At 29.0% G+C, this 15,854-nt stretch overlaps 1 protein-coding gene across 3 annotated transcripts; it reads left to right on the top strand.

Annotated features, from left to right (window-relative positions):
* Positions 1–1,997: 1,997 nt before the first annotated feature.
* Positions 1,998–15,423, top strand: LOC107421976 (alpha-galactosidase 1). Of its 3 annotated transcripts, none has more exons than XM_048476703.2 (15): positions 1,998–2,286; positions 2,621–2,679; positions 2,867–2,923; positions 3,015–3,049; positions 3,140–3,243; positions 3,331–3,406; positions 3,507–3,565; positions 3,714–3,779; positions 3,901–3,984; positions 4,071–4,135; positions 4,754–4,836; positions 4,934–5,024; positions 5,148–5,197; positions 14,954–15,094; positions 15,215–15,389. In XM_048476703.2, exons 1-15 carry the CDS (start codon positions 2,156–2,158, stop codon positions 15,320–15,322), a joined length of 1,209 nt encoding a protein of 402 aa, XP_048332660.2. In that variant the 5' UTR covers positions 1,998–2,155; the 3' UTR covers positions 15,323–15,389. The 3 variants fall into 3 exon arrangements, with proteins under 3 accessions (XP_048332660.2, XP_015886835.4, XP_048332658.2); XM_016031349.4 differs by lacking the exons at positions 14,954–15,094; positions 15,215–15,389 and adding exons at positions 5,322–5,462; positions 5,562–5,830 and having other exon boundaries at positions 2,017–2,286; XM_048476701.2 differs by lacking the exons at positions 1,998–2,286; positions 2,621–2,679; positions 2,867–2,923; ... (8 more) ...; positions 4,934–5,024; positions 5,148–5,197 and adding exons at positions 12,258–12,507; positions 12,807–12,865; positions 13,035–13,091; ... (7 more) ...; positions 14,539–14,712; positions 14,805–14,854 and having other exon boundaries at positions 15,215–15,423.
* The last annotated feature ends 431 nt before the right edge of the window (positions 15,424–15,854 follow it).

The raw sequence follows: 15,854 nt of genomic DNA on the forward strand, positions 1-15,854 counted from the left end.
GTCTGTGTAAACCTAGGTGATAAAATTTAACAAGGATGTAGAAGCAGGTGTTACTATTATGGCATTTTGATGCTTTTCCAAAACTAGTTTATGTAACTGTTTAAATTTTTGAATATTTGTGGAAAATTCTGTTAAAAGTTCTGATAATTTTTTTATTTGCTAAATAAATTATTAAAATAGAATGCAAAGAAAAAAAACCTGAATCTTAGTGATTATCCAGAGTTGGGATATTAGAAAATGAAACATCTTGCAAAAAAGGGTACATTTTACACTTTATATCCATTAAATTTATAGGTTTTTTTTAGTATATATTTTTATGTTTAAATTTCGAGGTATGAATATAAGTGTTGTGTTGCTTCAAAAAGAGGATTTTATGCTTGAGCATACTAGGATTTTATGCTTGAGCATACTTTTGATTTTTTATTATATATATAAAAAAGAAAAAAGAAGAAGATATAATATTATGATTAGTCGTTGCTTCATTGTCTATGCCCCACGTACAAACAATGTTGCATGGACAACTTTTTCTTATTAGATAGGGTAAGAATAACAAATTAGTAATGAGTTCCATTAGAAGCAAACAAAATAATAATAGTGACCGAGGTTTTGGAACACATCTATCATCAATTGGTCTCTTTGAAAAAGAATAAAGGCAAAAGCAAAAAAGATTAAAAACAAAAAACAAAATTATAAATGGACCATCCAAAAAATGAAAAATAGGTTAGGTTTCTTCACTTTAATTGAATTGTTTTATATTTATTTCCTCGAACACTCTACACGTGGATATTAAAAAATTATATACTTCAATATTACTAATTATTTTTTGGTCGACCGTGGACTAAAAAGAAAAGACAACAGTATCTTATGAGTAATTGACAAAAAAAAGGACCAAAATGAAAAATTGACAAAAATAAGTAAATTTTGACCCGGAACTGCCAAATTCTACTTTTTGTTTTTTTTCCCCAGCTAAAACCAAATACTAATTCTAGATTCATTTTTTGACCATCCTATATATATATATATATTTATATACAATAATTATTTAGCTATTTAATTATTTTTTATTTTTTATTTTTAATACTAAAACCTAATAAAGGAAAATGAACAATTGAATAAAAACTAAATTCATTATATAACTATAAATATTCGAATAGCTATTTGACAGATTTTACCACTGGATGACACATCATTTTGTATCCAAAAAGTTATTTGGTGAAATTAATAGCTTATATTTTAGTAATAAAAGCCATTATATTATATTTATGCATTTAACTTGTATGGAATAAAACCTTCTATCGATAGAATATTCTCCAAAACTATATATATAATGGATAATGTAAAAAAAAAAAAAAAAAAAAAAAAAAAAAAAAAAAAAAACAATTTCACCCATGAAACATGTATTATTGTTTCTCCCCAAAAAACTGCAAGACCCCATGATTCATGAATTCCAAGTCAACCTCTTCGTATAATTATTACCCCAAAAAAGAAAAACTCTTCATATAATTTATAATTGTACTTATCCCACTATATATTATTAAAATATATAATTTTGTAACACAAATTTGGGATTCTTCGTTTTTTAAAGGAAAAAAAAAAATAGACTTTACTAATTTTCCTTATATTATGTATGTCTAATTGTCTTCATCTTTCAACACCATTTTGGAAATATACACCAAGAAATTTCTATTGTTTATCTTATTATGTCACTCCTAAAGTCTTAATTGCCCACCAAAAAGATACTTTTCCTTGGGGGACTGAAAACAGTGAAGGAAGGGCAAATTTGGTATCAGACAAGGATTTCCTTACCAGACCGGAATATACACTCACACAGTCCTTTATCTCTCCAATAATACATCCTACTTTTTTTTTCTTTTTCTTTTTTTTTTTTTTTCTCCAACTTTATGCTTACCAAAATAATAATAATAATACATCCAACTTTATATTCGACAAATACTACATGTCCATTTTACCCAAAAAATAAATAAATACATATATATATATATATATAGACACACACTACATGTCCCATAATCCACAGTCCATGTAATAATATAAATATTGTAAGAAATTACTCTGCCACTGCTCTGATTTGGTTTTGGATACCACAAAAATAGTGAGTTCTTTTTGAGCAGCAGCAGCAGAGAAAGTAGTGAAGATGAAGACACTGAGTGTAATGTTTGTGATACTATGTTTAATGGTAATGGGTGTCTCTGCAAGAGATGTGCAAGACCAACAGCTGAGAAGAAATCTGCTTGCTAATGGTCTTGGTAAAACTCCTCCAATGGGGTAAGCACTCTCAATCTTCTTAGTTTGTTCAGTGTAATGGTGTAATGGATTATCTTTTTGAATTCCATCAATGGGTTTTCTTGCTTATCTGTTTGATCTGAATTAGTTTATAACCAGATGAAATTTCTTTTGCTTCCATATTTTCATGTCTTTCATATTCAAATTAATTGCTATGCCTGGAAGACCATTTTATAGTGTTAATACTCCTCTGTGACAACTGTTCTGCAATTCTTTTCCTCTCTCTCTCTCTCACTCTCTGTCTCTCTCCCCTTTCAAGAACTTGTGGGGTCGGCAATTTATTGTTAGTAATATTTTTCTTTTCTCTCGAGGATAGGTGGAATAGTTGGAATCATTTCAGCTGCAACATTAATGAGAAAATGATCAGAGAAACTGGTAAGTTAGTTCCCAATATTTCATATACATGCTTCACCTTTTAATGTATTTTTCCCATTTAAATGTTCAAGGTTTACTGATTTTTTTCAAGTTGAATTGTATTCCGTCTATACTTATAAATGAGATCCATTGCTTATTTTGTATTTTCACAAGTTAACATGATTTTCTCTTTCCCTTGTTTTGACAGCTGATGCTTTGGTTTCCACTGGTCTTTCCAAACTTGGATATACCTATGTTAATATAGGTTTGTTTGTGCTTCTCATTTTTTTGTTTCTCAACCATTATTGTGAACAACGTAGCTTACATCAACTTCATTCTTTACCATTTGTAAATAGATGATTGCTGGGCCGAAATACATCGTGATGCGAAGGTAAAAATTTTTATGTAAATAATAGCGAGAAGATTTTAGTTGCAAACAATATTTTAGGGTTAAATATTATTGAAAGAATTTCAATGCCAGGGTAATCTTATTCCAAAGAAGTCAACATTTCCATCTGGTATTAAAGCTCTTGCAGACTATGTCCATAGCAAAGGTCTCAAGTTAGGAATATATTCTGATGCAGGGTAAGATGACCCTAGTATAACTTAACAGAAACATAAGCACCTCATGCTTTTTAAACAAAGGCTAATACATCAACCTCTACTTTGCAGGTATTTTACTTGTAGCAAAACCATGCCTGGTTCACTTGGTCATGAAGAACAAGATGCCAAAACCTTTGCTTCATGGGTGTGAAATCCTCTGAGCATTCCCGATTTGCTACTTAATTTCTTACTTGTATCTGCGATAACGTCTGCCCTATCTTGACTATATATGCATTTCTTGGCAGGGTATTGATTATTTGAAGTATGATAACTGCAACAATGATGGCTCAAAACCAACTGTAAGGTAATGTAAAATTTATCATAATACCATTTCTATTGTAAATGATTTTCTTTATATTCTGTTTGGAAATGTTTCCAGGTAAAATTTTTCTAATATACTCAAATGATTAATATCCCATATGCAAATGCTTCTTGTTTTCGTGTTCATGTAGGTACCCTGTAATGACCCGAGCTCTTATGAAAGCAGGTCGCCCTATCTTTTTCTCCCTATGTGAATGGTAATTCTATTTGTCATCATGATTCATGAGCTATGGATGTTGCTATGTTTTCTGTTGTCATGCTTCTACTTCTTTTATACTGGGTTTAACTTTCTTTTTCTCTCGCTTTGTTATATAATAGGGGGGATCTGCATCCTGCTTTATGGGGTGCTAAGTTAGGAAATAGCTGGAGAACTACAAATGACATTTCTGATAATTGGGACAGGTAAATTCTTTAAACTTTCACTACATTCTCAACTGTTGATCTGAAACATTAGTCCCATAAGATTAATTTTGCATTTGCTTTGGCAGTATGCTGTCTAGAGCTGATATGAATGAGATATACGCAGAGTTTGCAAGGCCAGGTGGTTGGAATGGTTAGTATGCATTCTTTACTATGAAAATATTATACCAATATTGCTTTGCTCGGATAGTGATGGTAGTTGTGAAGTAGAGCATTGAAAAAATGATTTAGATTCTATTTAGGTGACTAGAGGGTCAGGTGGAATTGCAGAAGGAAGGTTGTGGATAAGTCAGATTTTGGGGGATGTTTAGACTGGAGAGAAAGCAATATCATCCATGTTTCCGAGATATTATCTATTGTCCAAACAAAGTTTCACCTGTTTAATTAACTTCTAGCTTGTGGAAAGATGAATTTTTTGACTTGCTGCAAAGGAAATCCAGTGTAAGCATGTTTTTGAGCCTTTTGGAGGATTATATGGATGGACTGGATAATTTTTTGACCATCTGTTTTTACATATTGAGATAGCAGCTCAACTTTTGTTTCATTTGTACTTCTCGATATTGCTATGGTCTAGTGATTGGTCACTTCAAGGGATTTGGTGGGAGTAGAAAAGAGAAATTCTATGGAACTAAGTGATAATGGTTTTGATTATACAGAAGCTCTATTTTCTATCAAAAAAAGTTACCATGTTCCATTTTTTCACATTTGCTAAAGAAAGATGTTAACGGAATTTGTTTCTGAGTTTTGACAGATCCCGACATGCTTGAAGTGGGAAATGGAGGGATGACTAAAAATGAATACATAGTGCATTTTAGTCTGTGGGCCATTTCCAAGGTACTCCAGACAGTACCCTTTTGCATCTTGGCTCAGCTTCACTTGGAAGCATATATTGTTCCCCATTAGTTTGCTTTACATGTTCATGATTATGCAGGCTCCTCTTCTTCTTGGTTGTGATGTGAGAAACGTGACAAAAGACACAATGGAGATTATTACCAACAAAGAGGTCATTGCTGTTAACCAAGGTAAAATCACATCTAACCCTCAACAGACAACTATTTTTTTTTTTTTTTTGTTTAAATGATTGGGTGAAATAGTTTGAGTTAAAGGTTTCCTAAATGTTGGGTTATGCTGATTGCTTATAACAGACTCACTTGGTGTCCAAGCCAAAAAGGTTAGAATGGAAGGGGATCTTGAGGTAATTTTTCCCATTAATTATTTTATTATTGTTATCATTATTATTATTATTATTATTATTTTTTACAAATGGAGGTGATAGTAAATCAAAAGAAAACAAACTCCCCTCTCTCTTTTTGCAACAGATTTGGGCAGGACGTCTTTCAGGGTACAGAGTTGCTGTTGTTCTACTGAATCGTGGCCCTTGGCGGAACTCGATTACAGCTGAATGGGATGACATTGGAATTCCCCCTAAAAGTCTTGTGGAAGCCAGAGATGTTTGGGAGGTATGTACAAAATGATCTAGTAACAGTTCATTGCCATTGGCTTCTTCTTGTAATAATCCTGTCCAAGTTCATCTTGTAATGTATGGCTCTATTGTGCAGCACAAGACTTTGAAGACAAAATTTGTCGGAAACTTAACGGCAACTGTGGATCAACATTCATGCAAAATGTATGTGTTGAAGCCAGTTTCTTGATCAGTATGACCAAAAGTGCGGTCTCTTCTTCCATTTGTGCTCGTTTTCGATGCTTGGTCACCTGATGTCACTGCAGTGACATTTTAACAATTTGTTTTGTCTGGTGAACATGCTGCAAAAAACCTGTATGAAATTTTATAATAATGTTGCGGGTCAAAAAAGCTTTTCTTTTTATATGTTGCAGCATAAGAGAGTAAGTTACTTATATTTTGGTAGTGCCACAAGCTACAGGTCCTTTATTCTGTGTTTGACATTATGGTAATTTTACTGTGGGTGAGAGAGAATTTGAAAATCTTAGACAAGGATCTAAATATTGACCACATTAAAATAAGAGAAGGTAAAAAAATAATAATAATAATTGAAGGTGGAAATGATAGAAAACCTTCGTATTAAGAAATGGAACAATGTCGTTCACCAAAAAAATTGAACATTGTCATGTCTATTACCAGATATGACAACATGGCATACACAAAGCGTGGAATATCATAATTTTTTTATGCTGAAAACAATCTATAGTTATAAGCATCAATGCCTGTTGTCAAAATGCTTATCAAGTTATTAAGATAGAAGCTTTTTTTAAAACAATTTTTAATTGCGTTATCCAGATTGCCATTGATTTATAAACAAACAGATCTGAACAATTTAATTCAATTAAATACATTACTTTGTATGATATGGACAATGTGTATACCAGAAGCTCATCATCATTTGAAAACGGCAGAGAAAAAAAATGAAAACCCGGATGATAAACTTACAAGTTACAACTATGATATGGAAGAGATGCAAGAATTATGTTCGTGTTAAGTGGGGGTCAATCTTTTCATTGACATTTGACGCTCTTTACTTATGGCTAATACAGGATCATCTTGTTCTTAAGAAGCAAATCTCTGCAAAAACATACCATACAGTAAAATCATTGTGACTGCAAGACAGTCAAAATGTAACCATTCTTCATCAACTGCTTATATCAAATGGAATATTTGTAATATTTATTTGCATTTTAGGAGTCCTCTCAACAAGCATACGGTAAACTAAGATTAACCAAAATAGGTTTACACTTAAATAGGTACAGAACCATAAATTATATTTTCCTTCTCTTTTAAGTTGAAGTTGTATATTTTAGAGAACCAAACCATATGTCATGCTTTTTTATTTAAGCCAAAGTTGAAAGTGGATTTCACATGGATAATCATATGCCAATATATCACTAGGCACACATGTACAAAAAGTAGAAAATCATAAAATTATATTCCAAAACCTGCTACTGATAAATTCTTCAAGGTCAGCGGATTATAATAATAATATAATTAATTAATTAATTTAAAACCACAAAGGGTAATACTTTCTCCCAAGATAACAGACTCTAATTCCATAGTTTCTCCAGGTGCTCTGTCCTGTGTTTCCAGCCACTTCCATTCTAATCCTTTTTTCTCACAGTAATTCTGGAAAATGCATGGTGAAAAATATTACAAACTACTTGCACTCGCTTTTTATTATCATTTTTGTTGTTGTTTTCGGATCCCCAAATCTCCTTTGTTGTCGGAATTGGAGAGTATATAAAGGATTCTTAGTGGATGTTATTTTTGAAAACATAGCTTCTTAATCACTCAACTTGCTCTTTGAACTGAGATTTTGAAACATTTATCACGAAAGAATCCTTGATGAAGGAATAAAATAAAACTCACTAAGATTGTTGCCGTCGTTTTTTATTTTTTATTTTTAATAACATTTTCAATTTAAGATACTTTATTAAACCAACTGAGTAGAAAACTAAAAAAAACCTTTTCCAATTCTCATCTATCAACCTACTTTTCCTTATTATATGTGATAGCTTTTTCTAGGTTGGATAAGCTTTAATAATTTTGATAACAAAATATTGTTTTCATGATATTACAAGGACTTATTATCTACATAATAATGTTTCATGTAATAAATTGAAAAATATAATAATAATAATAATAATAACAACATTTCAAACGTTTAATTCAACTAATCCACACATTTGTTCTCCAATTTATCTTCACGTCATGCATCTTTGAATTATTTTTCTTTTTTACTGTTTAGTCTTTAACTTATCAAAAATCATGAGGAGGCTTCCAGCAAATGTTTCTAGCAATCTCTACTCTCGGTCTTTTGCTCTCCCTAACAATATAAATATCAATAATATCAATAATGTTAGGCTATTAAAATTAGTTACCAAATAATGTGGCAAAGTATTATTGGTTTCATTTTCTATAAATTTGGAACATATAGGTTTTTGTACACCATGAATAAAAGTCCTCACCATTTTGGTAAATTTATTTGGTGTATAAATTTTATGACCCTAGCCACATTTTATGAATATATAATGTGTCTGTCTAAACTAAACCCCTTTTGTAAACCCTTTGAAATCCACATTGGTTGATAAGAGTTGCTCTTCCAAAAATAAAGTCAAACTCCAAAACACTAAATTTCATGTTTTAAAGAAGTATTATAACTTATAGGAACAATATCACAAGAGGCCCCTAAATTTATATTGATAGTAACATTTAAATCCTCAAATTATTTTTTGGATAAATTAGTTCATGAACTTGTTAATTTGTTACAAAATTAGTTCCAACTAATTTTTCGTCCAAAATTCTGTTATCATGAGTATTAAAGTGAAACTTTTATATAGTTTAGGAACTACATGTGTGATAAACACTAAAAAAGACTTAAATAATACTTTTAAATATATTTTTCAATAAAATAAATATATTATTAAGCAAGGTTAATACACATGATATGACACTCACATCCAAATGTGGGATAAATCATTTTAAATGATAAGTAAAAAAATAAATATATCTAAAAATTAATTTTTTGCATAGAAAATCATGAAAATAAATTTGTGAAAGTACACTTTATCCTTTGAAATATTTTCAAAAAAGATAAAAATTTTAAAACGTGTAAAAATTATTTTTAAAAGTGTTATTCTTAAAATTGAAGCCATTTATTTAAGAAAAATTACACTTTAGTAATTTCTAAAATCATTTAATTTGATTTGGAGGCTCTAAAATTGATTTTCTCACATTGATATGTATCCCTATCATCAAAATATTTACACATTGATCCAGTTAGATCAAAATTGATGGAAACAGTTAAATAGAGATCATGTTCTAACACATGACCACTGAAACTGATTTTTTAATTTATTTTCAGAATTTTATTTAAATTTTCTCATTTAAAACAATTCAAAAAATTCAAAGTCTAAAAAAACCACATTTAATATCAAATGATTAAAAAGAATTTGAGAGCTCAAAAAACACTAGATATTAAAACTAATCTGAAAATCCCAAAAAATATCAAATAGTAAAAAAATTTTAAAAGCATGATAAAAATACTAACTGATAAAAAAAATCTGAGAGTTCCAAAAAAAAAAAACCAGACAATTAAAAAATATCTGAGTGTCGAACAAAAATACTAGATCCTAAAAAAAAAAATTCTGAGAGCCCAAAAAATACCATATGCTAAAAAAAAATCCAAGAGCCCGAAAAAAAAGCAGATGGTTAAAAAAAATTGAAAGCACGATAAAAATCCAAAATGGGAAAAAAAAATTTTGAGAGCTTGAAAAAATATTAGATGGTTAAAAAAAAATTAGGAGTGCTAGAAAAAAATAACAGATATTCCGAAAGTCCAAAAAATTAGTAGATATAAAAATAAATCCAAGAGTCCAAAACAATATCAAATATTCAAAAACAATTCTAATAGCTCACTTAGAACATCAGATGTTTTTCAGGCTTTTAGAATTTATTGTGAACATTAGGTATTTTTGTTTCGAGCTCTAGGAGGGTTTTTTTACCATCTGGAAATTTTTTTTTGGCATTCAGAATTTTTTTAACCATCTGAAAATTTTTAGGCTCTCGAAATTTTTATAACTATTTGGTATTATTTTGGATTTTCGAAATCGTTTTACCATCTAGTATTGTTTTGAGCTTTTGAAAATTTTTTACCATTTGGTATTTTTTTTTAGGCTTTTGAAATTTTTTGGGCTCTCAAAATATTTTTTAAATATTTGATATCTTTTAGGTTTTTGGAATTCTTTTGAACATTTGGTCTTTTTTTCAAGCTCTCGAATTTCTTTTACCATGTAGTATTTTCTTAGGCTCTTCAATTTTATTTTATTTTTTTATTTTTACCATCTGTTATTTGTTTGGGCTCTTGGAATTTTTTTATCATCTAGTATTTTTTGGGCTTTTTGAATTTTTTTTTTACCAGTTGGTATTTTATCCTGCACTTGAAATTTTTATTTACCATTTGCTATTTTTATCATATCTTAAAAAAAATTTACCATCTGGTATTTGTTTTTGCTCTTAGATTTTTTTATATTCTTTTAAATGAAAAAATTGGAGGAAAATCTGAAAAATAAATTAAAAAAATTAAATTGGGATTCACATAAGCCGCACATGACCTCTATTTGACGGTTTTCATCAATTTTAACCCAATTAAACTAATATGTAAAGATTTTGAAAATAGGAAGTATCAAGGAAATTGATTTTCAAGCTTTTAAAATAAAATTAAGTGATTTTAGATGGTACTAATAAAATGTAATTATCCCTTCTTCTCATATATTTCATTAGTTATTGTAAAAAATATATATATATATATATTTGAATCATTAAAAATCATATGTGCCAGTAATTAAAAAATGTAAGAGAAAAATACTTTTTAAAAAAGACTTTTTCAAAAATAATTTTAAATTTGAAAAATCTTTCTGACTCATAATTTAAAATTTAAAAATATTTTTTTACAAAGATTATAATTTTTTTTTTCAAAGAGGTCAAAAGATAAAATTCATTTTCATGATTTTCTATAAAAAAATATATATTTTTTAAGATTTTTAAATAATTTTAAGTAAAAATATTTATTTTATTTAAAAGTATTACTTAGGCTTTTTAGTGTTGGTTGCATATGTAGTCCCTAAAATATATGAAAATTTTCATTTTGGTCTTTCATGATAGCGAAGTTTTAGATAGAAAGTATAGCAAATTAGCAAGTTCAATGATCAATTTATCGAAAGGTTAAAACAGTTTGATGATTTTAGAGACTTCATGTGATAATATCTCTCAACTTATATGCAAGAAAATGTTGCTTCAGGCTGTTGCTAATTCATATATACTAGGATTGATCTACTAAATGCAAGAAAAAGTTTTTTCTGCAGCAATTAATACTTTTCTTCAAAAATGAAACTTAAAATTTTTTCTCTTCTTCTTGTTTTCCCCAGTTGATGAAGCATACTTCAAAGATTTTGTTAATAGAGCTTCATTCAAGTAGAGAAGGTAATTACAAACACAACCCCTTAAGCATAATTTAGCGGATCATTATATTGATCTGAGAAATGATATTAGATCTCTCACCAAAAAGCTGAAATTAGAAATTGAGGGAAATCTTGTATTTTGAGTTTCAGTCACACTAAGTTCTTCCTTCGGTGCTTCCTCTGCAGATGAGCCAAGATTCTCAGCTGTCTTCTTTAAACATAACCAAAAGGAAAATATCATTTATAAAGAATAATTAAATAATTAAATAATTAAAAAAATAAAAGAGGAAGACTAGAAAGATAAATATAATTTGTCCTTTAGACATCCGGATGATAATGATTTTTTGTGATAACATAGTTCAATAAAATCTGAAAATAAAATCCCTCTACCAATTTAAAAATAAAAAATAATAATAATAAATATTATTTCATGGCGAATGGACGTTGATCTTACAGCACCCATATTATATATAAGAAGTTGCATGAAAAGATAAATATAATTTGGAGATCGATGTATCAAGGAAAAAAAGTAACGATATATATTATTTTAACCATAAAAACTTCAATTTGTTTCGATGTATTCCACTAGATAAAACAGAAAAGATATATAAAACTATATATATTTATAATTAATTTAATAATTTTTTTTAAGGGCCATTTTTATCTATTTTGTATCTGTTTAACGAAGGAGATTTAAAGTTACTGAAATACTAGAGTCATAGTAGGACAAAATGAATCATAATTCGTATAAATTTTAAAATACATTTTTAAATTTTAACATGCGTTAAATTTGCTTGCTATATTATTTCTAATATTAAAATATCCTGATAATAGAAATACTATATATATATATATGTATTGTCATGATTTATATACACCATTAAATTCAAACTTTCAATAAGTAAGAGAATATTTGTTAAATATCTTTATATCTACAACCTGCTCCGATATATATATACATATATCTTCATGAAGATATACAAATGTTAATTTAAACAAATATAAACTTTAAATGGATTTGCGTGAAAAAAAATATATATATTATTTTATTTTATTCGTAGGGGTTTAATGAAATATACCATTTTTTAATAATAGAAAAATCTTAGATAAGATTCATTTCCATGATTTTGTTGTTATTATTTGTTCTTATCCTACTGATTTATTAATAGATCCTAGATATTCATTTTGCTAGTATTCTGTAACTACCGGCTTCTATATATTTTGACAATGGACTGATTTGGTCACTTTGGATAAGTTACTGTTCCTCACTGTCAGGGTCAAAGTTGGTATTTGAGTCTTCCAAGTTAAATCTATATATATATAGAACTATGATTAACAGGGTAACTTATTAATATAGTTTTTGTAAAATTAGTGGCGTGTACATTGAGAAGTATTAGTAAAAATGAAGAGATGGTGTGGTTATTGGAGTGGGCAAATTATGATGGTGATATTCTTATGCCTAGTCATATTTGATGGAGTTTCTGCATCAACTGGAAGGATATTGATGAATGATGTTGATATACAGAGCCATAGAAGAAACCTGCTTGCCAATGGTATTGGTATTACTCCTCCCATGGGGTAAGTTTATGCCATATACTATAATCTATTATATGATAATATTGTTATCCATCTCCTAAAATTATTTAAGGTAAACCAGTATATATTTTTGCATTTCAAATTCATTACAATATATGTTATACTTCTAACTGACTGATATGTAAGTTCATCTATAGCACTACTTTTGGTTTTCATTCTCCTATACTTCTATTTCAATCCTTGAAAAACTTGTGGGGTTCAGAATTTTCTAATATAGTAATGTGTGTGTGTGTGTGTGTGTGTGTGTGTGTGTAATATTATATTTTTTTTGTGGAGGATAGATGGAATAGTTGGAACCATTTCAGCTGCAACATTGATGAGCAAATGATCAAAGAAACTGGTAAGTAGTTACTTTCTTTTCCCTTTCAAAACGATTAAACTATTACTGATTTTACAAATTAAATTGTATTATTCTTATACATATATAGCATAGTAATAAATAAAAGGGAAATTGATTTGGTTTGACATTTCTCTGTTTTCTTTCCTTTTTGGTTATTTTGGTTTGACAGCTGATGCTATGGTTTCCACTGGTCTTTCCAAACTTGGATATACCTATGTTAATATTGGTATGTGCTTCTCACTTTTTTTTTTTTTTTTCTTTTTACATAAATTTCTTAACCATTATTGTGAACAAATATAGCTAAGCTGAAAGAAACTTCATTTTTTGCCATTTTATTTAGATGATTGTTGGGCTGAAATACATCGTGACACCGAGGTAAAAAAATTTTTATCTAAATAACAACTATACTATATAATTTAATTTAGTTGCAAACAAAATTTTAGGCGTAAATATTAATTATTGAAGAAATTTGAAATCCAGGGTAACCTAATTCCAAGAAGGTCAACATTTCCATCTGGGATGAAAGCTCTTGCAGATTATGTCCATAGCAAAGGTCTTAAATTGGGAATCTATTCGGATGCAGGGTAACATTGACTTTTTGACTCTACTATACCCTTCACAATTCACCCAGCTTCTTTTTTAAAATAAATAAATAAATAAAACAAAACATAAAAAACAAAAATTCATTAATGTACAAATCTATTTATCTCTACTTAATTGGCAGGTATTATACTTGTAGTACAACCATGCCTGGTTCACTTGGTCATGAAATACAAGATGCCAAAACCTTTGCTGAATGGGTATGATGAAATTTCTGGTGATCAAATTCATTATTAATTCGAAAATAAAAAATGTTTATATGTTAATCTGCTGCCAAATTTTGACCATATATATATGCCATTTCCTTTGCAGGGTATTGATTATTTGAAGTATGATAATTGTCACAATGATGGCACAAGACCAACTGTTAGGTAATTAATGTAAAAAATTAAAAATGCCTAACATATAATATGTAGTACCATTTTTCGTTTATCAATGTTTGAAATATTTTTCTTCTTAATATTGTTGTAGATACCCTGCAATGACCCGAGCTATTATGAGAACGGGTCGCCCAATCTTTCTCTCTCTATGTGAATGGTAATGCTATTTGTCATCAAGAGCTATTGAACCGTGTTGAATTGTGCTTTAGAGAGATGAATTTAACTTCCATTTTTCTTTGTTTTATTGTTGTATTAGGGGTGATATGCACCCTGCTAAATGGGGTGCTAAGTTAGGAAATAGCTGGAGAACTACCCGCGACATTTCCGATACATGGGAAACGTAAGATGAATTTCTCTCCCTTTTTCTTTTCCCTTTTTTTTTTTTTCCCCCTAAGAACCAAGCATAGGCCTAAGCTTTAAGTTTGAAACATTGATCCCAGAAAATTAATTAGCTTTGCTTTTTTTTTTTTTTTTATTCTTTTTCAGTATGTTGTCTAGAGCTGATATGAATGAGATGTATGCAGACTATGCAAGGCCAGGGGGTTGGAATGGTTGGTATCAAGTTTCTATTATTGTATTATTTTTTTTTCTAAATCAATAGCATTGGTTTTTTTAAAGTATGTTTTAGATTGTTTCTCTCGGTGGCAAAAGCTATTAATTTTATCAAATAATAATAATGGCTGTTTGATACAGATCCTGACATGCTTGAAGTGGGAAATGGAGGGATGAGTAAAAATGAATACATAGTGCATTTTAGCTTATGGGCCATTTCCAAGGCTCCTCTTCTCATTGGTTGTGATGTGAGAAATATGTCACAAGACACAATGGATATCATTTTTAACAAAGAAGTCATTGCTATTAACCAAGGTATATTTATAATACTAATTGCATCTACTTTTTACTATTTGGTTGAAAAATATAGTAAATTTCAATTAAAGCTTTGTTTTTTTCTATGACAGATTCACTTGGTGTCCAAGCTAAAAAGGTCAGAGCTGAAGGGGATATTGAGGTAAAGTTTCCTAAAAAATTTATTATTATTATATTATTACTCAATCATTATTTAAGAAAATAGTGACAACTTTGATAACAATAATGCATTTTGTAACAGATTTGGGCAGGACCTCTTTCAGGCTACAGAGTAGCTGTAGTTCTACTTAACCGAGGGGATTGGCATCGTTCTGTTACAGCTGAATGGGAAGACATTGGAATTCCCTCTGAAACTCATGTGGAAGTTAGAGATGTTTGGGAGGTGATATAAAACATTTTTATTGTTCTACATTTTGTTTTTGGTTTTCATTTTATTTTATTTATTTATTTATTTATTTATTTCTAACAATCTACTCTACGTTATATATGTTTTGTTGTGCAGCACAAGACATTGAAGAAAGAATTTCTTGGAAACTTAACAGCCACTTTGTATCAACGTTCATGCAAAATGTATGTGTTCAAGCCAAAGCCAATTTCCAATGAAGTATGATCACCAAATTATCTTTTACATTTGCAAAACATGATTAATTTTGGTTTAATAATATAATTTGGAAGACTATTTCTTTCATCTGCTTAGTTTCAACTTATTATCTTTAGTTGTCTTTCTTTCTTTCTTTTTTTTTCTTTTTCTTTTTTTTTTTTTTTTTTTTGTATCAAGGTACAAGTAATTTGTTAATTTATTTGTTTTAACATTTGTCACAGCTACTTTTATTTTATTAAGAGCAAAGTATTTGATACTATTAATTTTGTTTCTATTGAGAATTAATTCCTTGAAATTGTAAGATAATGGCTATTACAAAACTAAACCCCCAGCTTCTTCTTTGTATAAAATCATATTGATTACAAAATAATAAATTACTAAATTGCCTTTGATTTCCATAGATATATATATATATTCCAAAATATTTCTATAAAAGTTGAGATTCAAAACAAATTATAAGCAAACAAAGAATGTATATTATGTATATATTCAAATTATTCATTTCTCATGATCTTCATCCATGAATTTGGCCATCCTAATT

Source organism: Ziziphus jujuba, chromosome 3 (genome assembly GCF_031755915.1).
Source record: "Ziziphus jujuba cultivar Dongzao chromosome 3, ASM3175591v1".
Classification (NCBI taxonomy): Eukaryota; Viridiplantae; Streptophyta; class Magnoliopsida; order Rosales; family Rhamnaceae; genus Ziziphus; species Ziziphus jujuba.